The sequence below is a fragment of the Ovis canadensis genome, chromosome 9 (assembly GCF_042477335.2).
Source record: "Ovis canadensis isolate MfBH-ARS-UI-01 breed Bighorn chromosome 9, ARS-UI_OviCan_v2, whole genome shotgun sequence".
NCBI classification, from domain to species: domain Eukaryota; kingdom Metazoa; phylum Chordata; class Mammalia; order Artiodactyla; family Bovidae; genus Ovis; species Ovis canadensis.
In genome coordinates, this window is record NC_091253.1 from 98,665,272 (window position 1) to 98,690,540 (window position 25,269).

General features: G+C 39.4%; 1 protein-coding gene across 1 annotated transcript in view; it reads right to left on the reverse strand.

Moving 5' to 3' along the window:
* The window catches only part of CNBD1 (cyclic nucleotide binding domain containing 1), a 494,192-nt gene that overhangs the window by 411,306 nt on the left and 57,617 nt on the right, over nt 1-25,269 (reverse strand). The window contains exon 4 of the mRNA XM_069600350.1: nt 9,741-9,899. Coding sequence (XP_069456451.1) covers nt 9,741-9,899 — 159 coding nt within the window. The remainder of the gene's footprint in view (nt 1-9,740; nt 9,900-25,269) is intronic.

The following is a 25,269-nucleotide window of genomic DNA, read 5'->3' on the forward strand; positions in this document are numbered from 1 at the left end:
TTTATCTGTACAAAGTTTATTTTGAAATGAGTTCTACAGCTAGATTCTTTTTAAAACCTAGGAAGATTCAATAAGTTCTGTTACCTAAAACAAACATAAAATTAAAAAGCAAATGAATATTGCAATAAATATGTAAAATTCCAAGTAGTCTTTTCTTTTTTAGCAACTTACAAACTGATTCTGAACATTCATCTGAATACACAAAAGACTGAAGGTTATCCAAAAGAGCAACAAGGCGGAAGAAATCACACTACCTGGTTTTACAGGCATGCATGCTAAGTTCCTTCAGTCGTGTCCAACTCTGAGTGACCCCATGGACTGGAGCCCGCCAGGCTCCTCTGTACATGGGATTCTTCACACAAGAACATAGGAGTGGGTTGCCATGCCCTCCTCCAGGGGATCTTTCGCACCCAGGGATCAAACCCACATGTCTTATATCTCCTGCATTGACAAGTGGGCTCCTTACCACCATTGCCAATTGGGAAACCCATCTGATTTTAGGACATATCAAAAAACTACAGTAATCATCACATGTAAATTAAGTAAATTAAGATAGACATACATCGACAAAATAGAAATTCCATAAGTAAAACCACTTGTGCATGAATAGACAATTTCCACCAAAACTACAAAGGAGTCGCAATCCAGAAAGAGTTTCATTTTCAATAAATGGATATCAATGAGCAAAACAAACAAATAAATAAATAAAAAGCAACCAAACTTCTAATAACACTTTATACCATTTGCAAAAATTAACGCAAAATGAATAACAGACTTAAATGCAAAACCTAAAACTATAAAACTGGTGAAAGAAAACATACAATCAATCCTTCAAGATTTTTAATGGGGCAAAATTTCCCATATACAATATCGAAAGCGTGATTCATAAAAGAAAAATGATTAAATTGGATTTAATAAAAATTAAGCACTTCTACTTTTTGAAACTTTAGCAAGTGAAAAAGATAAGCTAAAGACTAAGAAAATATTTACTAGGTGTATATCTGATATATGTTTTAATATGTTTAGAATATAAAAATTACCTTCAATATTTGAGTAAATATTTCCCTCTTTTAAAATTGAGTTTTCACTTTTAAATTGTGCAAAATATATGCACAAGTATTTCATCAAAGAACATATATGAATGACAAATACATTAAACATCATTAGTTAGTAGAGAGGATAAATTTAAAATCATGATATGGTACTATAAACCTATTAGAATAACTAAATATTTTAAAATGATAAAATCAAGATTTGACAAGAATGCAAAAGAAATAGAACACTCATAAACTAATAGTGCAATGTTTGCAGTACAAGACTTTTGGAAGAGTTTGGCAATTTCTTAAAAGTTCAACATATACTTACCTAGGAGGCCTTACAAATAGCTGTGAAAAGAAGGGAAGTGAAAAGCAAAAGAGAAAAGGAAAGATATACTCATTTGAATGCAGAGTTCCAAAGAATAGCAAGGAAAGGTAAGAAAGCTTTCCTCAGTGATCAATGAAAAAAAAATAGAGGAAAACAACAGAATGGGAAAGACTAGAAATCTCTTCAAGAAAATCAAAGATACCAAGGTAACATTTCATGCAAAGATGGGCACAATAAAGGACCAAAATGGTAGGGACCTAACAGAAGCAGAAGATATTAAGAAGAGGTGGCAAGAATACCAAAAGAACTGTACAAAAAAGATCTTCATGACCTAGATAATTATGATGGTGTGATCACTCACCTAGAGCCAGACATCCTGGAATATGAAGTCAAGTGGGCATTAGAAAGCATCACTACGAACAAAGCTAGTGGAGGTGATGGAATTCCAGTTGAGCTATTTCAAATCCTGAAAGATGACAGTGTGAAAGGGCTGCACTCAATATGCCAGCAAATTTGGAAAACTCAGCAGTGGCCACAGGACTGGAAAAGGCCAGTTTTCATTCCAATCCAAAAGAAAGTGAAAGTGAAATCGCTCAATCGTGTCTGACTCTGCGACCCCGTGGACTGTAGCCTACCAGGCTCCTCCGACCATGGGATTCTCCAGGCAAGAATACCGGAGTGTGTTGCCATTTCCTTCTCCACAATCCCAAAGAAAGCCAATGCCAAGGAATGCTCAAACAACCGCACAGTTGCACTCATCTCACATGCTAGTAAAGTAATGCTCAAAATTCTCCAAGCCAGGCTTCAGCAATATGTGAACCGTGAACTTCCAGATGTTCAAGCTGGTTTCCGAAAAGGCAGAGGAACCAGAGATCAAATGGCCAACATCCACTGGATCATCAAAAAAGCAAGAGAGTTCCAGAAAAAAACATCTATTTCTGCTTTATTGACTATGCCAAAGCCTCCGACTGTGTGGATCACAAGAAACTGTGGAAATTCTGAAACAGAAGGGAATACCAGACCTCCTGACCTGCCTCTTGAAAAACCTGTATGCAGGTCAGGAAGCAACAGTTAGAACTGGACATGGAACAACAGACTGGTTCCAAAGAGCAAAAGGAGTACGTCAAGGCTGTATATTGTCAGCCTTGCTTATTTAACTTCTATGCAGAGTACATCATGAGAAACGGTGGGCTGGAGGAAGCACAAGCTGGAATCAAGATTGCCGGGAGAAATATAAATAACCTCAGATATGCAGATGACACCACCCTTATGGCAGAAAGTGAAGGAGAACTAAAGAGCCTCTTGAAAGTGAAGGAGGAGAGTAAAAATGTTAGCTAAAAGCTCAACATTAAGAAAACTACAATCACGGCATCTGGTCCCATCACTTCATGGGAAATAGATGGGGAAACAGTGGAAACAGTGGCTGACTTTATTTTGAGGGGCTCCAAAATCACTGCAGATGGTTGCAGCTATGAAATTAAAAGATGCTTACTCCTTGGAAGGAAAGTTATGACCAACCTAGAGAGCATATTCAAAAGCAGAGACACTAGTTTGTCAACAATGGTTCGTCTAGTCAAGGCTATGGTTTTTCCAATGGCCATGTATGGATGTGAGAGTTGGACTATAAAGAAAGCTGAGCACAGAAGAATTGATGCTTTTGAACTGTGGTGTTGGAGAAGACTCTTGAGAGTCCCTTGGACTGCAAGGAGGACCAACCAGTCCATCCTAAAGGAGATCAGTCCTGGGTGTTCATTGGAAGGACTGATGCTGGAGCTGAAACTCCAATACTTTGGCCACCTGACGCGAAGAACTGACTCATTGGAAAAGCTTCTGATGCTGGGAAAGATTTAGACTGGGAGGAGAAGGGAACGACAGAGGATGAGATGCTTGGATGGCATCACCAACTCCATGGACATGGGTTTGGGTGAACTCCGGGAGTTGGTGATGAACAGGGAGGCCTGGCATGCTGAGGTTCATGGGGTCACAAAGAGTTGGACACGACTGAGTGACTGAACTGAAATAAACTGATTTGAAGTTTCTCCATTTCTAGGTTTTTACATAACAGAAATGAAGGCAAATGTCCAGACTTGTACTTGAATGTTCATAGCAGCTTTATAAATACAATAGACAAAAACTAAAAACAAAGCAAATGTCTATAAACAGATGAATAGATAGAAATGGTTGCATATTATCATGTATTACCACACAAGAAAAAAAGAAATGAGCTACTGGTATGCAAAACAACATGAATGACTCTCCAGAATCCCTGTGTTCAGTGAGACAACCAGACTAAAATATGAAATATGTTGTATGATTCCATGTATACATAATTCTGGAAAACAAGCTATAGTGGCAGAAAGCTAATGAGTGGCTGCTTAGGGAAAGGGAATGGGGTATAAGTTTGAGTAAAAGAAAAGGATTACAAAGGTGCACAGGGAAACTCTTATGAATGATGAATATGTTCTTTATCTTGATTGTGGTGATGGTTTTATACATATATACATGTCAAGACATACCAAATTTATACAGTCATGATGGCTTCATAGATGTATACCTGTGTCAAGATGCATCAAATTGAATGTGTTAAAATATGCATTTTATTGTAACTAACTTATACTTCAATAAAAATATTTAATATATATTAATTAACTGTATTATATAATAATAGTATGTGTATTGGAGAAGGCAAATGACAACCTATTCCAGTACTCTTGCCTGGAAAATCCCATGGACGGAGGAGCCTGGTAGGCTGTAGTTCATGGGGTCGCTAAGAGTCAGACACCACTCAGCGACTTTACTTTCACTTTTCACTTTCATGCATTGGAGAAGGAAATGGCAACCCACTCCAGTATTCTTGCCTGGAGAATCCCAGGGACAGAGGAGCCTAGTGGGCTGCCATCTATGGGGTCGCACAGAGGCAGACATGACCGAAGCGACTTAGCAGCAGTATGTGTATTATTAAATGATAATATTAATAATATGCATAATGTCTTTCTTTGAGCTTCCTATGTAGCACAGTATAAAGAATCCTCATGCCAATGCAGGAAATGTGGGTTCAATCCCTGGGTTGGAAAGATCACCTGGATAAGGAAATGGCTACCCACTCCAGTATTCTGTCCTGGAGAGTTCATGGACAGAGGAGCCTGGTGGGCTACAGTCAGTGGGGTGGCAAAGTCAGACACAACTGAGCAACTTTCACTCACTCCCGCTCCAAGAATGCATGTAAGCTCCACATCCCTTCCCACACACCTTGTCCTATGCATCTCTTCCTTCTGACTGTTCGTGAGTTATATCTTTTTATAATAAACTAGTGATCTAGTAAGAAAAATGTTCCTCTGAGTTCTTTGATCTGCTCTAGCAAATTAATTGAACCTAAGGAAGGGGCCATGGGGCCTGTGATTTACAGTCAGTTGGTCAGAAGTACAGGCAACAATCTAGACTTGTGAGCGGCATCTGAAGTCCATGGAAGGGTTTTGGCAACCTCTAATCTGTGGTAGGTCAGTCAGAAGCACAAGCTTTCAACTGCTGTCTGGAAGGGGAGAATGAGTTGGAGAAAAGACAGTAGTTTTGCAGATCTGAACCCCAAACCTATGAAACCTGGTGCTGTCTCTGAGTTGAATTGCGTATTGGTTCAGGGAACCCCTCCCCACCCCGCTCCACACACTGGGCACTGTATCTCAGAAGACACTCTGGGACCTCTCTCCACTTTGGCCACGTCAGCACAGAGCCAGAAGATGGCCACCGATGACGCGGGAAGGGGCCCCGCCCCACCCAAGGAATGTGCAGGCTCCTTGATCTCAGACCTCCCAGCCTCCCAAACTGACTGCGACAAATAAACTTCTGTTATTTAAGCCATCCAGTCTATGGGTTTTTTGTTATAGCAACACAAAAGGCTATACAGTGAAAAAAAAAAATCTGACTAGAAATAAGTAAGGAGAGCGTTTACTCATTTCCAAACAATAAGAGAATGATACAAAGATATCATTTTCTTAAACATTAGTTAATTTGTGACCAACTAGTGGCTTCTGAAACTCTAGTATAAAAGTATCACTGGCACCTTTGTAAATTAATATAAATACATAATAAATAATTAATGGCAATTACTTATTCACAAGGGTTTCCCTGGTACTTCAGCTGGTAGAGAATTCCCCTGCAATGCAGGAGACCCAGTTTAATACCTGGGTCAGGAAGATCCCCTGGAGAAGGGATAGGCTATCCACTCCATATTCTTGGGCTTCCTTGGTGGCTCAGATAGTAAAGAATCCTCTTGCAATGCAGGAGACCTGGGTTTGATCCCTGGGTTGGGGAGATCCCCTGGAAGAGAGCTACCCACTCCAGTATTTTTGCCCAGAGAATCCCCATGGACAGAGGAGCCTGGTGGGCTACATGGGGTCACAAAGAGTTGGACATGAGTGAATGATTAAGCACAGCACAGTAGATTTATTCACAAACTAAGAGAAATCTGCATATTCCTTCTTAAATTAAAAAATATATATGTGATCACTGTTATTCTGCAATACTAGAAACCTCTTTGTACTTCAGCTATAGGAAGTATATAGCAAAGTCTTCTATAAAAATTTCTTATCATAACATGGAAGATTCCTTTGGAAAGGGGAGATTGACTTGTGCAAAGACCTGTGATGGACTAATAATATTCATAGGGCTTTACATTTTTTAACTTCATTTAGGCTTTTTGACAACAATGATCCTATGACATTAACAGTTGTACCCATTTTAGAGATTAGTGAATTATATATTAAGAGGTAGAAAGTTGGCCGAGATCATATAACTCATTACTTGCCTTGGCAATCCCATGGACAGGAGACTGACAGGCTGCAGTCCAAGGGGCACAAAGTAATTGGACACTACTTAGTCAGACACGACTGAGCGACTTCACTTTCACTTTTCACTTTCATGCATTGGAGAAGGAAATGGCAACCCACTCCAGTATTCTTGCCTAGAGAATCCCAGGGATGGGGGAGCCTTGTGGGCTGCCATCTATGGGGTCGCACAGAGTCAGACACGACTGAAGTGACTTAGCAGCAGCAGCAGCAGGAACTAAGCAACTAATTACTAGTGGAGTGCAAGTCAGGACATATTTCTTTTCACTCTGAAGTCAGGCATTTGTGATTCCTGCACCCCAAATGTAAATTCAACTCCCATTGTCATTGGTGGGCCAAGAAAGTGCCTTACTCTTCTATGCTATCAATCTACTGTCAAGGAAGTTTTAGTTTCTGTCCTTGGCTAACTCATCTCTTTTAACAAAAACAGCTCTCTTTTACAATTTCCATTCTTATAAACAATTCTTATAAACTGTTTCTGTCAGAAATCTAAATTCCATTTAGCATTTGCATCATTCTTTGTTAACTTATGTTTCCTTTTAGCTTCCAGTCAGTTTTGTTCAGTTCAGTCGCTCAGTCGTGTCCAACTCTTTGTGACCCCATGAATCGCAGCATGCCAGCCTCCCTGTCCATCACCAACTCCCAGAGTTTACCCAAACTTATGTCCATCGAGTCGGTGATGCCACCCATCCATCTCATCCTCTGTTGTCCCCTTCTCCTCCTGCCTTCAATCCCTCCCAGCATCAGGGTCTTTTCCAATGAGTCAACTCTTCGCAATAAAGACTTTTTTTTTAATGTAAAGAAGAGGGCCTTTCCAATTCCACTTAGATTTTAACCCAACTTTGCATTTTTAACAGAATTAATAACCCACAAAGTTTATTTCTCTCATCAGCATGTAACCCTAAAATATACTTTGAGATTACATTTCCTCCTCTTATACCCCATTTCACTAGCAAACAGTACTGTAAGAACCATATTGCATTTGGATTTTAAGCAGCCTGAATCTAAAAAACACAAACCCTCATGTCTTTTCAGGGACCAATTTCTCTGAGTCATTCCTGAGAAGCGGCTTTGCATCACTGCTCCACTGAAACATAATGATCTTCAGATGCCTCCTTCCCTCAAAGGAAACATCTTTAATTGGAGAAAGTAGGAGAAAAATCATTTGGGCCAAGTTTTCTCAGAGGATCTTGAACTGCTTTTCACAGCTCATTTATCAGTTTGTCTCCTCTCCTATCCTTTCTACAACCCCCACAGTTACATATATACATCACTTGTTTTCCAGAAATTAGTCATTTATAAAGAAATCAATTATGTTTACCAAAGAAATCCATAGTTCTGTTTTTAAAGCCGGTGGTGTTATAGGCAATGTCATCAAATAGAAACATGTGAGAGCAGGAGATGAATTGCCCGGCATTATCTTTGTTGGGGGTCAGGTTGAGCTAATAACCTAATGTGCTTCCAGGAATATCAATTGAAAACTGTTCAGCTCATGTATTTTTAAACGCTAAGTTCTATTGATACATGTCAAACTGAACTCCCTAAAAACAGAATTCAGACCACAGTTATCTCACACCTAGACCAGTTCCATATAGCCTTCTGACAGGTCATCCCAAATCTCCTCCTGGTACCCACAGTGGACTCTCCATACATGACACATTACCATGTAAATAAAAACAATGTCACTCCCATTTTGCCTGTCACACCAAGATTGAAAACCTACCATAGCCTGCAAGATCCAAAGCAATGATCTGCTTCAGCCAACTCTGAAGACTCACTGCTACCCATTCTTTCCCTTACCGATGTACTTCCACAACACTGGCCTGCTTGCTGATTTTTTTTTTTTTCCCAATTTACAAAACACGTGTCATCCCTGGCTCCAGCACTTGTGTTTCCTCTCCTTGAAATGAACTTCTCCAAGATATCTGATTCACTAGCACTCTCATTTCATTAAATTATATGACTTCTCTAATCATTCCCATCATCCCCTATACACCTATTCAGCATTAGTTTCTAGTATCTATCACTAACATAATATATACATATACATACATATAGTGTGTGTGTGTGTGTGTGTGTGTGTGTGTGTGTGTGTATTATCCCTCTTACATTAGAATATAAGCTCCCCATAAGGGCAAAAATATTGTATTCACCACTGCTGTCCCAAAATTAAGAATATTTGCAGAAACTATAGGGATTCAAAAGTATATACTGAATTCATCAATAAGTGAAAAATACAGTCAGTCAAAATTACTTATAAAAATTTCATCATGTTTAATTCATTGCTTTTAATATTGTTTATTCATGATCCATTTCCCTCTCTTTCTGAGACATTGATATTTTCTCTTTTGAAATCCTATCTCTTACCAATTGAATGTAAATTCAGTACAACTGTAAATTAACGTTTGTGATCCCCATCGGCCTTTATCCAAGATATGAATATGAAGGCAAACTGCAACAATCAACAATCTGACTCCTCTTCTCTGAAACTAAAGTGTGAGCCTAATAACCCCCAATCAAAAATAGTTGTAGCTGACTGAGTCCAATGTTATACACCCAGAAGAGTCAAATACTTCTTTCTCTATTTTGGGAGCTATCCAATATTTCTCCACAAGTTTCCCCTTTCCCCATTCCTTCTAGTTTGTTTGTTTTAATTAACCAGCCAGTTTCCGTTGCTTACAACCCAAAATCTAACTAACACGTGTAAGGTTGTATTTAACCTGATATGCCTCAAAATACAAAACTTAACAGAAAGATTTGTAATTCTCTTTTCTCTCTCACCGCTCCCTCCCATTGTCTATTCTCTGTACACACTTCACAATTACAATGTCCTCTACTTGTTTAAACCCTTCCTTTCTGGTGACATCCCCCATATATGACCTTTCCAACCATTTTAATGTCTCAACCTCTTTTTTCCTTCCTCCCATCTAACATTGTTTACTCAGAGCTGCTGAATTTAAGTATAAGTTAAGACATCATAATATGATTAAGCCAAAGTGCTCTGTTATCAATACCTAGTATTCTTAATCTTGTCAGGCATGTTTGCATTTCTTTAAAAAGAGGCTACTCTTACTCAAAATCAATTTGTTAAAATTTCAAGTATGACAAAGTAAAAAATTTTAGAGTATAACGTAGTTATTTTTAAAAATGTATTAAATGGCATTACTCAAGTAGTCCATGGATCTGCTCGTGGTTCAGCTAAAGATAAATAGAGGGCTATAGATACCACAACATATCCATCAATTAAACAGGTTTCAGTTGCATTATTTTTGTTTGAATTACATAAAGCATTTAGACCCACTGCAATGTGATTAATGGAGTCATGATAAGATTTATGATGTTAGCAAATATGACTAATACACCCCAAGGGGACCCTCAATCACCTCTCCCTGGGTTTTAGGAGATGGAGGCAAGAGTAGTGATTTGTTCCTATCCAATAGACTATCCATGTTGAATAGGAATAAATAATGATTTTTAAAAAGCTATTCAAAAGAATTATTCAACTACCATAAGCAACATATTTAAAATACTTACAGTTTCTTTAAAATAGCCATGAATTGCACTACCGTCTCTTCATACTTTTTTGGTCCGTATAACGTGCGCCCACCGCGTGCTTTCTTAACATGGACAGCTATGTTGTGAGAATCATCGGGTTGTGGAGGTTTGCTTTCTTCTGTGTCTTCAGCACGTATTCTAAACAGGGAAGCATAATATTTTTGTTGTATAAAACATTACTGATGTGAACTCTTTATTGTCAAGAGTAGAAATGCACTGTTCCAAGATAACATTGCATTTTAATAATATATTCCTTCTCAGTGACTGGTTTTCTCTGGTCATTAGTAACGCAATTAAACACATCACTCTAAGTCTCAAAATTATCACTCAAAATCACCATATATAAAGTATTTTCTAGAAGTTGATTATAGATGTTATGACTGTCCCAAGTGATTAAAACATCTTCCATAATAAATTAGGTACATATACTTAGAAAAATATTTTAACACAATGGTTACCACACTTTCTTTATTTTCGCATGGTTGTTTTCCAGCAACTTTTTTTTCACCAATGATAAAAGTACTTTTTAAAAAACTTCTGTTTCCAACTTGTAAATTATGCACATCTTGGAAGCAGCCACCCTAACTTATTCGTGTGTTACTGGATGATATACTTTTAAGTCCCCAAGAGATGTGTGAATGAATGACCATTTTCCCATTTATCCTTCCAGCTCCAAGCTTTCCAATTAAGATGAAGGTGAAGTCGCTCAGTCGTGTCTGACTCTTTGCAACTCCATGGACTGTAGCCTTCCAATTAAGAGGTAACTAAAAAACCTAAGGAAAACCAATCTAACAAATATTGTCATCCTTAAGAAAAAAAAAATAGAGCAGGAGAAGATGAAGATCCAAATGATCACAGATTAGTCACCTCTACTTATAAACATGAGACTTTTTTAAAGTTAAATATAAAATAAGCATCATGTAGAATAACAATCATCACATTAACATCTAACTTATATTTGAGTCTTTTTAAAGGTACTGGCTACTCTATTAAACATGATATACATAGTTATCATTAACATTAACTAAGTTAAATAAATATTATCCCCCACTTATGGGACAAGGAAATTTCAGCTTAAAGAGTTTGCATAATTTGTCTAATCACTCATATCCACTTTCCAGTAGAGCTGGAAAGAGCTTTTTGTGATCCAAAGTTCACAGAACATTAATGCTTAATAGCAAAACTTACTTGTCTGACAGATACAGAAAGATACTGCACCATAATTTAGGGTTGATAAGACTGAGAGTCAAAATTTATTTCCCCTTCTACCATTTTCACAGAACCTCATTCATCCTATCCACAGAAACCTAGAACTCTATTTAATACTCTATCCCTAGTTACGTCTATAAATAGTAAGTACAGTAAAGCTCAGCAATGTTTGAGATTCATACATAAAACAACTGACAGCTTTCCTTCCCCCAGCTATGATTTTCAAATGCCAATGGAATAAAGTTCTTATGTTCTAAAGAAGAGTGGTCTGTGGACTGAAGTCTGCCGGGGAAATTTAGAAAGTGAGTCCCCATTGACCCAGTATTATTCTGGCTCAAGTTCATCATATTTGCCCAAGGCAAGGGTTTCCTGGAATTCCTGCCTTTACATTGAAAATCTCAAGCCGGCCAAAGAAAGTGAAGTCTCTCCGTCCTGTCCATTTCTTTGTGGCCCCAAGGACCACAGTCTGCCAGGCTCTTCCATCCATGGGAATTTTCAGGCAAGAATACTGGAATGTGTTGCCATTTCCTTCTCCAGGGGGATCTTCCCAATCCAGGGATCGAACCTGGGTCTCCTGCATTGTAGGCAGACTCCTTAACGCCTACGCCACCAGGGAAGTGGCAGCCAAAGGATTCAGAATAGTCCTCAATGATATTTAAGCCATTTGAAGCCAACCTGGAAGTCATACCTGCTACCAGCTTGCGTGCTTGTGTTTGCACTTAGCCATGTCTGACTCTGCAATCTGATGGACGGTAGCCCCCTAGGGCTCCTCTCTCTATGGGATTTTCCAGGAAAGGATACTGGAGTGGGTTGCCATTTCCTTCTCCAGGGGATCATCCTGACCCAGGGATTGAACCAGAGTCTCTTCTGTCTCCTGAAGTTTCAGGCAAGTTCATTACCAGCTGAGCCATGATGGAAGCCCAGAAGAAAACCAGCAGATAGCAAACCACCAAAAGCAACAGGAACAAATAGATGGTCATATACAATGACTGACTGAGTGACTAAGTTATGTCTTGTGCTCTCTGGGAAATGGTAGTGTCAACTACAAACGAGCACTTGCCAAGAACATTTGCCAGCGGCTGAATGACAACAGGGGCATTTGCCATCTGCCTCTGTGGTGATTAAACCCTGTGCTGCCGCAAACTTCAACCTTCATCACCCTCTGAGGGGAATTCAGGGTGGACAGTGAGGAGCTCTGTGATCCAGGGAAACTGCTGGGATGGGTCTTCAGGTAGTTGGATATTTTCAGGAACTGATTTAACGACCCCTATCCTTGTGTCTCTTCATATCTAGAAAAATATTAAGTCCCTTCATGGTGTCATCAGCTCCTCGTGACTAGCAGAAAATCTTTTGATTGCACTGAACTCCCCTTTCACCAAAATCTTATATATCAACCTCCCCCTACAACCTTTTTGGAGCAGTCTCTCAGAGCTAGCAGAGGTGCTGTCTCCCAGACTGAAGTCCTCATTTTGCCCCAAATAAAATTAACTTGCAACTCTCACACTGTGCGTCTTTTTAGTCAACAGTAGAAAATAATCCTCATCATTATATTTATGTAGCAAAACTAGCAACAATTCAATATTATATATAGCCTAAAATGTTCAGTCATACAAAATTCAAAATCTGTTTATGAGTGGTTAACTTGTGCAAATTGCCAAGACAAGCTAATGCATGAGTTGTAGACATGAATCACAACTTTTCTGGGGAGCTGTGTTATAATCTCACACTTTATGCTTCTGTGTTTCACAAATACATGTATCTTTAAATTTTTAGTGAAGTTTTTACACTGGGTCAATCTCTGATTCTTTTGAGTCTGATTTGATAACTGAGCCCTTTGTGGTAGACTGAAAGTGTTCATGAAAGCCACTCAGTCTTGTCAAACTCTGTGTGACCCCATTGACTATACAGCCCATGGGATTCTCCAGGCCAGAATACTGGAGTGGGTAGCCTTTCCCTTCTCCAGGGGATCTTCCTGACCCAGGGATGGAACCCAGGTCTCTTTATTTTCAGACAGATTCTTTACCAGCTGAACCACCAGGGAAGCCCAAGAATACTGGAATGGATAGCCTATCCCTTCTCCAGCAGATCTTCCTGACCCAGGAATTGAACCAGGATCTCCTGCACTGCAGGCAGATTCTTTACCAACTGAGCTATCAGGGAAGCCCTGTGTTAGTCTAAGGCCTCCAAATATTCTTTTTTCTTTCATATAAGTCCTACTTGTTGCCTGATAAGATTGTTCCAAGATATGTAATATGTTGTTACAAATTATGTATATGTTTATTATGTTCCTTGTATATATGTAATAATAGTTCTGTATCTAAAGTGTTTAGGATTTTTTAAAATAAAATTTTGTTCTATTTGCTGGTCATTGTGGTTGCATAGAAAAATTATTTTTCTCTTTTCCTCAGTAAACTCAGGTGTAGAGATTAGCACTAAGATTAGCATTTATTAGCACCACTAAGCAAAATAAAGTCAAATTAGCATACATTATCTCATCTGATCCTCCAATATCACTCTTGCGTGTACATTCTTGTCTCCATTTTTAGATAAAGAGCCTAAGATTCAGAGTTTAAGGTAATCTTCTTAAGGCACCATAATCACCAAACTGAAGTTCAAACCCAGATCTAACTAGTCTAGAGGCCATCACAGAACTTTATTTTCCATATGTTCTTACATTAGCCCTCTTATAAACATTTTCTCATTCCTCAAAATCCTTCTTTAACCTTCTCCATCACTTTTTTGTAAATCCATACAAATTTTACTGCTGCTGCTGCTGCTGCTAATTTGCTTCAGTCGTGTCCAACTCTGTGTGACCCCACAGATGGCAGCCCACCAGGCTGCCCTGTCCCTGGGATTCTCCAGGCAAAAACACTGGAGTGGGTGACCATTTCCTTCTCCAATGCATGAGAGTAAAAAGTGAAAGTGAAGTCGTTCAGTCCTGTCCGACTCTTAGGACCCCATGGACTGCAGCCCACCAGGCTCCTCCGTCCACGGGATTTTCCAGGCAAAAGTACTGGAGTGGGTTGCCATTGCCTTCTCCGAAATTTTACTAAGTAGTAGTTAAAGCCAGAAAAATATATGTCCTTTTTCTATATTTGCTGGGATTCTTCAGTCATTTTTTAAGGAAACTGAAATCCTGACTTATAACAATAAAAATTAAGTTCAGTCATTTCAAGAAACTAAGTTTACTCTATCTGTTGATGTTAGCTTAATTATCATTAATGCCAAAACAGGGAAATAGCAGAGGGTAAGTCTCCAGCCCCAGGATGAAAGTTGGTGAGTTGCAGACTTTGTTTTGTGCTGAGCAAGAGTGCTGACTTTGTCCCACACGCTGCCAATATATCCAAAGTTAAACTTGAGGAGAGTTGAAGACAAGTTCCATTATAAACTCTTGACAGTCAACATTGGAATCCTGTCACCTCTTATAATATAAGAAAGAATATTTTAAGATTAGACAGAGGTAAGCAATATTTCCCTGGTTTCTATTAAATTAATGTCCTTGACAGACTCAATGTCTTCTCTTTCATTTCCAAGGAGCAATAGAAAATCCACATTTAAAAATGAACATTGGACTTACATGTATTCTACAGAATAAGGCAGCAATACATTTTCCAGATTATATGACAAACTATACAGACATACAAGAAAGTTATTTAGAGAAGATTATAACAGATTTATCTCCGAAGGGTTAATTGCAAATATTAATAGGCAACAAATTAAAAAGTTGGGATATCTAAGATAATTTTTAATATAGCAATATATTAACATATATTTAGAAAATACTAATCAAATACTGTGTGCTATCTTTACTTGCAACCTAAATTCCCTCCAGTCATGATTCAATTCAGCAAACATTTCTTGACTCTCTAGCCCAAGTAGAGTTCTTTGTGTTCATTATCTTAGCTCCCAGGTATGAATCATTTCCATATTTCCAATTTAATCACCCTACTTTTTCCGCCCAAAGAACATTGCTGAATTGGTCACACACTTGGGTGATTACAAATCTGCATTATCTAATTTTAACTGATCTTTGCTTTCACTCAGCATTCTAAAATCAGCTATTTGTCAAGCTCTCACACATTCCCCTCAGTGGCTTCCATTTAGTTTCTTTTTCCATTCTCATTTCCACATTTTATGGACAGTCTTATGTCAGTACTTAATGCTCTCTACTTGACATCTGTATAGGAACTAACGATTATTACTTGCTCTTAAGAAATAATGATAAACACCATTCCAGTTATTCAGGTACAGTGTCACAAAAGCTGAACCTAATTTTAAATTTTTGAAGAATCAAATGCAAAGAAAATGTGGCTTGTGAATTTTCAGAATTTCTCTTTTTATTTTATACTAATCTCTTCGAGTAAATCTTAACCCCATAGGGCTAATCTAAGTAATGAGTGGAACCCCTAATTTACGGAAATGGAAGGATCAATTTGGAGACAGGGAGCAAAATTTCCTGCCACCAATATTATACAATAGGGAAGAAAGTCCAAAATTTCAACCATATCTTTTTGAACCTTAGGACTGACTCCCTATAACTCAAAGGTGACTTTTTTTCTTAGTTACATATGATCTTTGATGAACAGGAATAATAAGACATCACCACTCACATTACTTCTTCAGCTGAACTCATAATTTCACATTGTTCACTACTTCTTTTTTAAAAAACTTTTTGTTTTATATTGGCGATAAGCAATTATCAAGGTTGCAATAGTCTCAGGTGCACAGCAGAGAGATCAGATTTATATTTACATATATCCATTCTCCCCCAAAACACCCCTTCCATTCAGGCTGCCTGTCACACACCATTGAGCAGAGTTGCTGTGCTATATACAGGTCCTTGTTGGTTATCCGTTTTAAATATAGCAGTGTGTATATGTCAACCTGAAATTAACTATCCCTTCCTTCCACCCTTTTCCCCTAACCATAAGTATGTTGTCTAAGTCTGTGAATACATTTCTGTTTTGTAAATAATTTCATTTGCATCATTTTCTTTTTTTAATATAAATGTATTTATTTTAATTGGAGGTTAATTACTTTACAAAGATGGCAACGATGACCCTGTCTGCATCATTTTATTTTAAATTTTGCATCTAAGGAATATCATATGCTATCTTTTTAAAATAAGTTCCCGTGGAAATTCATGCATGTAGAAAGCTCTTCCTAAATTTCCAGCAATTTCCCAGGAGATTATACTTACATCCTAACGTCTCCTTTGCCACTGCGCTTCTTCCTTAAATATTCTCCTTATTCCACGCCTTGTTTATCCAGAGGTAAAACCAACTTTTTCTGTATTTCCTCAACATAACTTAACTAAACTAAACTAAACCAAGTATTCAGAGCATTTATAAGTACGGCAGACTTCATCAAATGCTGGGGTTATCTTAGATGTTTGTATCACATATGACTTTGGCCACCTGATGTGAGGAACTGACTCATTGGAAAAGACCCTGATGCTGGGAAAGATTGAAGGCAAGAGGAGAAGGGGACGACAGAGGATGAGATAGTTGGTTGGCATCACCAACTCAATGGACATGAGTTTGAATAAATTCTGGGAGTTGGTGATGGACAGGGAGGCCTGGCGTGCTGCAGTCCATGGGGTTGCCAAGAATCAGACACGGCTGAGTGACTGAACTGATCCTGACCACTTATGAAACAGGGTACTTGAAATCCACTAACCGACCTCTCTTTTCCTAAATGCCCTCACCTCCCTGCCCAGGATCAGGGGGTTTTCCTCACTCAGTGCACATCTCCCCTCAGTTATTTCCTGGCTACTCCTGCTTCTTTTTCACCCCATTTTTGTCTGCCTTTCCCCACTCCAGACTTGCTCCACAACTCCAAATTAGAATACCTTTATGAGGCCAAGCAATTCCGTTCTTAGCACCTATTCTCAGATACTTCTAACCAAAATCATCAAGAAAGAAGCATAACCGAAGGTCCTCCCTTCCAGCAAAATCTATCACTTCTCAGTGGGGGTCGTAAACATAAATGATGCTTGTTTGTAGACTCAGACTTGAAACTTTCCTGTATCAGTCCACTTTAACACAGGAAAATCCTGCACACACAAACGATTTTTACAAATCACCATCACTTTGCTACAATAACGCCCCAACCCATACAGAATTTCGCTTATGTCATATTAAAGGCTTTAATCTGGATGACATCAGGATGACACAAAGGATGACCCCAGAGCATGGCTGAAGCGACCAGTTAGGTTTCTATAAAGTTCCCTCTCTTTCCTTCATAGAATTCTCTGAAAGGTCACACTACTGCTCCTGAGCTGGCAAGATGGTCCTTCGTTTCTCCCCTGTATTTCTTCCTTCCCCTTTTATTTTCTTCCTTTTTTCTTTCTTTTTCCTCTCACATCCCTCCCACCCACCATTTTCCTCTTGGAATCTGTGGTGGAGAAAGAACATGGGCAGTTTTGAAGAAATACCATTTTTACGTTTCTGTTCACAGCTGCTAAACAGGGCAAGCAGAGTATCAGTAGGGAGAGCTTCATGAGTCCTTGGATAATCAGCAGTGTGAAGAACATCACACTCAGGCCTCTCTGCCTCAGAGAGTCTCTCCTTTCTTTTAGCCAACCGTTAAGTCATCTTTGAATTTAAACTTGCCTTCCCTCAGGGATGCTTGCCTTGATTGCCAGGACACCATCTGTGGCTAGCATAAGCTCTTTCAGTGCAACCAGCTCCCAAACTTGTAATCATCTCTGACACTCATTTCATTTCTTTCATCCTTCTTACTCAGGGCCTCTTGGTGACGCCAACATGCACCTTCTAAGTACAGAGACCCTGCCCGACTGATTCAGCACATGGTCACTGCTTGGTATGTATTAAGTGAATAAGACTAAATAAACAAGCCTCCTGAGGTATCATAAGGTTTCTTTCTGAAGAGTGTGAAACAGGTGGGTTCTTTACCAATAGCACCATGCTAGCGGTGAAGAACATGCCTGCCATTGCAGGAGACGTAAGAGACTTGGGTTTGATCCCTGGGTCAGGAAGATCCCCTGGAGGAGGGCATGGCAATCCGCTCCAGTATTCCTGCCTGGAGAATCCCATGGATAGAAAAGCTTGGCAGGCTATGGTCCATGGGGTGGCAGGGTCGGACATGACTGAAGCGACTTAGCATGCACATTCAGTAAAGCAGAAGTGTTCCAATTCTGACTTTTAAAAATACAAGGAGCATCTCATTCAATAGATCTCAAAACTTCAATGAGAATATGGGTTTTACAACCATAACAAGAGTAGTTTTATTAGTTCTAATGTTAAATACATATTTTCCAAATAGTTAAATGTCTTGAGGCTAGATCCAAGCTAGCATGAAATAAACACTACTTAGATGTAGCTGTTATCCAAGGGTAATTTTGACAATGCTAGAGAACAAAACAGATTTTCTCAAAATAGATCTGTGATTTTCAGAAGAAAATCACAAGCAAAAAAATCAATTTTGCTGAGATTTTTTTAAAATCAATCTATTAGAATTCATTTGCCTAGGTTTTCAGTTGCTTTATCTCCAAATATTCCCATTTTCCAACACTTTCTGAACTTAACACTTTTAGAAAGAATTTATAATCCATCTAGGTAGCTTATGTACTATACCAAATTATTGTTTTAAAATGTTTGAGAAAATATACAAATTACAAAGTTCTACATCATTTTAATCAGATCATAGCCACTTGTTACTACTGCTTTTAGATCTAGAAGTGAAATTCTGAGCTTTAATTCAAGCAGCTGGGATAACCTAATCTCTTCAGAATCTAAAGTCCAAATTAAAACATTGGTTTTTACACAAAACACATGTTGAAAGCTTTTGGAGTGATTGGTAATTTGACCAACTGAGTGAGCATACAGACTTCTGAGCCCATGAGGAGGATCCCAGCAGAAGCTTCTGGCCAGGCTGCCTTTGGAACTTGGAGAGGACTCTTGGTGGAGTCCTGGGCCTGGTGGGATGGGAGAACACCATTTGCAGACTCCTAAAATCTTTTCACTCTTCCCAACTTAAGTCATTCAATTGTTTGTTACATAACACAAGCTGAGAGAAAATGATACTGCAAAATATTGCAATTTATGATTACAAATCCGTCATAATCTGTTATACATTATAAACTTGGAATCTCCTTCTGAACATAGCAATTTACTTATGTTTCTTCCTTATCTGATCCTATACTCAATTAGAATTGAAATTTTAAAGATAACAGATACTTGCTGCATTTCACTAAAATGTACTGAGTAAAAATCTACCAAAGAAACTCCAAAATGTCACACTCTGCATATTAACTGCAACATGATATTTGCTATAAATTTAATAAAACAACTGCATTATGGCCAAAGAGCATGCACAGCAATGCCGTTTAACGAACTGAAATAAGCCCATAAATGAATGAATGAATTGTTTAAAAGCGAGATTAAATTTTTCCATTAAAAAGTTGCAATTCTGAATTTTTTTTTCCTTTTCTTAAAGAAAAAAATTGAATAGTTCAATTGTGGCCCATGGACCGGGAGCGGCAGCAGCTGCCAGCTTATTAGAAACACTCTTTCTACCCCACCTTAGACTTTCTGAATCAAAATCTGCATTTTAAAAAACAACTACTCCCAATACCCTGGAGATTAATGCACATATGAAAAGCTGAGAAGCACTGATTTGGAGTTTATTGAAAGTTGCTTTGAAAGCAATGCCAACTTTCTGTCTTTGACTCTCAAGTAATGCTACCTCTGTAAATGCTTAATAATAAATGACCGTGAAGGAGAGTTTATTCTGCAACCCTCCACCATACATCTTTTTGGATCACAAAATAAATAACTCCTGTATGTATTTGTATTTATTTGTTTATACAAAATGAGCAGAAAGTACAGAGATTTCCCATATATACCCCACCTGACACACATGCACAGCTTTCCATATTATCAACATCCTCTGCAAGTCTAGTACATTTCTTACAATTGCTGAACCTACATTGAATCACCATTAGCCAAAACCTATAGCTTACATTAGGGCTCACTCTTGGTGTTGACCCGCAACTCTATGGGGTGGATAAACATATAATTATATATAACCACCATTATAGTATCATATAGAGTATTTTCATTGAAATCGTCTGATTCCATCTATTCATCCCTCCCTTCCCCCTAACCCTGGCAACTGCTACTCTTTTTACCATCTCCCTAGTTTTTTATTTTCTAGAATATCATACAGTGGGGATTATACAACATTTCCTTTTCATATTGCCTTCTTTCACTTCAGTTCAGTTCAGTCACTCAGTCGTGTCCGACTCTTTGCGACCCCATGAATCGCAGCATGCCAGGCCTCCCTGTCCATCACCAACTCCTGGAGTTCACTCAGACTCGCATCCATCGAGTCCGTGATGCCATCCAGCCATCTCATCCTCGGTCGTCCCCTTCTCCTCCTGCCCCCAATCCCTCCCAGCATCAGAGTCTTTTCAAATGAGTCAGCTCTTCACATGAGGTGGCCAAAGTACTGGAGTCTCAACTTTAGCATCATTCCTTCCAAAGAAATCCCAGGGCTGATCTCCTTTAGGATGGACTGGTTGGATCTCCTTGCAGTCCAAGGGACTCTCAAGAGTCTTCCCCAACACCACAGTACAGAAGCATCAATTCTTCGGCGCTCAGCCTTCTTCACAGTCCAACTCTCACATCCATACATGACCACTGGAAAAACCATAGCCTTGACTAGACGGACCTTAGTCGGCAAAGTAATGTCTCTGCTTTTGAATATGCTATCTAGGTTGATCATAACTTTCCTTCCAAGGAGTAAGCGTCTTTTAATTTCATGGCTTTTAATTTCTTTCACTTAGTAACATGTAATTAAGTTTCTTTCATGTCTTTTCATGGCTCTGTGGCTCTCTTTTAACACTAGATAATGTTTCATTATCTGATGTAGCACACTTCATTTAGCCATTCACCTACTGAAGGACATCTTGATTGCATCCAGGTTTTGGCAATCATGAATAAAGTTGCTATAAGTATTTGTGTGCCACCTTTTGTGTGTCATGTATTTCAACTTCTTTGGGTAAATGACAAGAAGTGTTATTGTTGAATTTTGTGGTAAGAGTGGGCTGAGTTTTGTAAGAAACCACCAAACTGCCAGTACCAGTTTGCATTTTCACCAGTAATAAATGAGAGTCCTTGTTGCTCCACAATCTTGCTGATATTTGGCATTGTCAGCGTTCTGGATTTTGGATCTTCTAATAAGTTTATAGTGGTGTCTTACTATTGCTTCAATTTGCATTCCTGATGATACATGATGTAGACATCTATTCACATGAGGTTACTTTTTGCTATCATTACTCTGAAATTTCCTTCTTACAATGTCCTAATTAGATTTCCAATTGCTCTTCTACTAAAGAAAAGTTATGTCAGTATCCATGTTAATTGTGCCTTAACAGGCATCCTGAGATGTGAACGTTTAGAATAACATATTTCATACGGACAGGAACCCCTTCACATTGTTAAAGGACATTTTCCTCTGGCTCTTTTCTATGGATGCAGTTTTTGTATTTTAATACCTAAGTAGATTAGTGGGATTGAATTTTATCTAAACTCTACAATATACAAAGAAGACTATTTATATATATATATACATATATGTATATATATTGATGCTTTTGAACTTCGGTGTTGGAGAAGACTCTTGAGAGTCCCCTGGACAGCAAGGAGATCCAACCAGTCCATCCTAAAGGAAATCAGTCCCAAATATTCACTGGACGGACTGATGCTGAGGCTGAAACTCCAATCCTTTGGCCACCTGATGCGAAGAACTGACTCATTTGAAAAGACCCTGATGCTGGGAAAGACTGAGGGCAGGAGGAGAAGGGGACAACAGAGGATAAGATGGTTGGATGGCATCACTGACTCAATGGACATGACTCAAAAAACTCCGGGAGTTGGTTATTGACAGAGAGGCCTGGTGTGCTGCAGACCATGGGGTCGCAAAGAGTTGTACAAGACTGAGTGACTGAGCTAACTTGAACCATCACATGGTGTCTGTCCCATTAATTTGAAACAGTTAGGGTAAGATAATCTTGTTCTTGCTAAGTAAATGAAGACTCAGTCATGTCGATTTTCTATTTCATTTCCTTTCAGAACTTGGTTTGAGTATACGTTGGGAGAGGTTCAGTTCAGTTCAGTTCAGTTCAGTCGCTCAGTCGTGTCAGGCTCTTTGCGACCCCATGAATTGCAGCACGCCAGGCCTCCCTGTCCACAACCAACTCCGGGAGTTCACTCAGACTCATGTCCATCGAGTCGGTGATGCCATCCAGCCATCTCATCCTCTGTCGTCCCCTTCTCCTCCTGCCCCCAATCCCTCCCAGCCTCAGAGTCTTTTCCAATGAGTCAACTCTTCACATGAGGTAGGCAAAGTAGTGGAGTTTCAGCTTTAGCATCATTACTTCCAAAGAACACCCAGGACTGATCTCCGTTATGAAGGACTGGTTGGATCTCCTTGCAGTCCAAGGGACTCTCAAGAGTCTTCTCCAACACCACAGTTCAAAAGCATCAATTCTTCGGCACTCAGATTTCTTCACAGTCCAACTCTCACATCCATACATGACCACTGGAAAAATCATAGCCTTGACTAGACGGACCTTTTTTGGCAAAGTAATGTCTCTGCTTTTGAATATGCTATCTAGGTTGGTCATAACTTTCCTTCCAAGGAGTAAGCATCTTTTAATTTTATGGCTGCAGTCACCATCTGCAGTGATTTTGGAGCCCCCCAAAATAAAGTCTGCCACTGTCTCCATTATTTCCCCATCTATTTCCCATGAAGTGATGGGACCAGACGCCATGATCTTCGTTTTCTGAATGTTGAGCTTTAAGCCAACTTTTTCACTCTTCTCTTTCACTTTCATCAAGAGGCTTTTTAGTTCCTCTTCACTTTCTGCTATAAGGGTGGTGTCATCTGCATATCTGAGGTTATTAATATTTCTCCCGGAAATCTTGATTCCAGCTTGTGCTTCTTCCAGCCGGTTGCCAATATGAGCATGGTTTGAGGAAGAAGCTTCTCTTCCCTGTGAACTGTGAGCTGATCATCATCACGTTCCTGTTGCATGGTGACTGCAGGTCTATGCAAGCCCCTAGCCCGGCATCTATTGAGGAAAGATTGCAACTTCTGGAATGTCATTCATTCCTGCTGGCTAGCTCTCGCCTGGTTCATCCAGATTTCTGTCTCAGCAACCTGTGCTCCCCCTCTGCCCGACAGCCCTTCAGTGCTGTTAGTATCTCATTGTCTCCTCAACACTGTTTGTAGTCATTTCTGGACCTTGTATATGCTAGACACAAGCCAAGTGGAACCAAAAGCCTTAGCTTTTGTGTATCACTTGGCATCTTAATTCACAGAAATATTACAGTATTATTCTCACTTCATGTTGAATGAAGCTCAAGTTAGGTCTTACTATAATCAAAAGTCATCTAGGAATATTTGTTTAAATACTTAGGCTTTGCTCCCAAGTTCAGTTGAGTCAGTTCAGTCACTCAGTCATGTCCGACTCTTTGTGACCCCATGAACCACAGTACACCAGGCCTACCTGTCCATCACCAACTCCCAAAGCTTACTCAAACTCATGTGTCGGTGATGCTATCCAACCATCTCATCCTCTGCTGTCCCCTTCTCCTCCCACATTCAATCTTTCCCAACATCAGGGTCTTTTCGAATCAGTCAGTTTTTTGCATGAGGTGGCCAAACTACTAGAGTTTCAGCTTCAGCATCAGTCCTTCCAATGAATAGTCAGGACTGATTTCCTTTAGGATGGACTGTTTGGATCTCCTTGCAGTCCAAGGGACTCTCAAGAGTCTTCTCCAACACCACAGTTTCATGCAAAATTTCTTCAGCACTCAGCCTTCTTTATGTTCCAAATCTCACATCCATACATAACTACTGGTAAAACCATCACTTTTACTATAGGACCTTTGTTGGAGAGGTAGTGTCTGTTTTTTAATATGCGGTCTAGGTTTGTCATAGCCTTTCTTCCAAGGAGCAAACATCTTTTAATTTCATGCATGCAATCACCATCAGCAGTGATTGTGGAGCCCAGTAAAGTCTGCCAAGGTTTCCCTTGTTTCCCCATCTATTTGCCATGAAGTGCTGCGATTCATGGGGTCGCAAAGAGTCGGACACGACTGAGCGACTGAACTGAACTGAACTGAAATGAACTGAACTGAACTGAATGAGACTGGAGAAGACTCCTGAGAGTCCCTTGGACTGCAAGAAGATCCAACCAGTCCATTCTGAAGGAGATCAGCTCTGGGTGTTCTTTGGAGGGAATGATGATAAAGCTGAAACTCCAATACTTTGGCCACATCATGCGAAGAGTTGACTCATTGGAAAAGTCTCTGATGCTGGGAGGGATTGGGGGCAGAAGGAGAAGGGGATGACAGAGGATGAGATGGCTGGAGGGCATCACAGACTCAATGGATGTGAGTTTGAGTGAGCTCCGGGAGTTGGTGATGGACAGGGAGGCCTGGTGTGCTGTGGTTCATGGGGTCGCAAAGAGTTGGACACGACTGAGCAACTGAACTGAACTGAGTGAGATTGGATGACATGATCTTAGTTTTTTGAATGTTGAGTCTTAAGCCAGATTTTTTACTCTTCTCTTTTACCTTCATCAAGAGGCTCTTTAGTTCCTCTTCACTTTCTGCCATTAAAGCAGTACACCTGTATATCTGAGGTTGTTGATATTTCTTCCGGTAAACTTGATTCCAGCTTATGATTCATCTACCTAGCTTTTCACATGATGTACTCTGCATATAAGTTTAATAAGCAGGTAACAATATACAGCCTTGACCTACTCTTTTCCCAATTTGGAACCAGTCTGTTGTTTCATGTCTGGTTCTAACTGTTACTTCTTGACCTGCATAAAAGTTTCTCAGGAGACAGTGGTTTGGTATTCCCATCTCTTGAAGAATTTTCCACAGACAGCTTTAGTATAGTCAGTGAAACAGAAATAGAAGTTTTTCTGGAATTCTCTTCTTTTTTTATGATCCAACGGATGTTAGCAACCTGATCTCTAATTCCTCTGCCTTTTCTAAATTCAGCTCGAACATCTGGAAGTTCTTGGTTCATGCACTGTTGAAGCTTAACTTGGAGAAATTTGAGCATTACTTTGCTAGCGTGTGAGATGAGTGCAACTGTGCAGTAGTCTGAGCATTCTTTGGCATGGCCTTTCTTAGGGACTGGAATGAAAACTGACCTTTTCCAGTCCTGTGGCCATGGCTGAGTATTCCAAATTTGCTGGGGCACTGAGTGCAGCACTTTCACAGCATCATCTTTTAGGATTTGAAATAGCTCA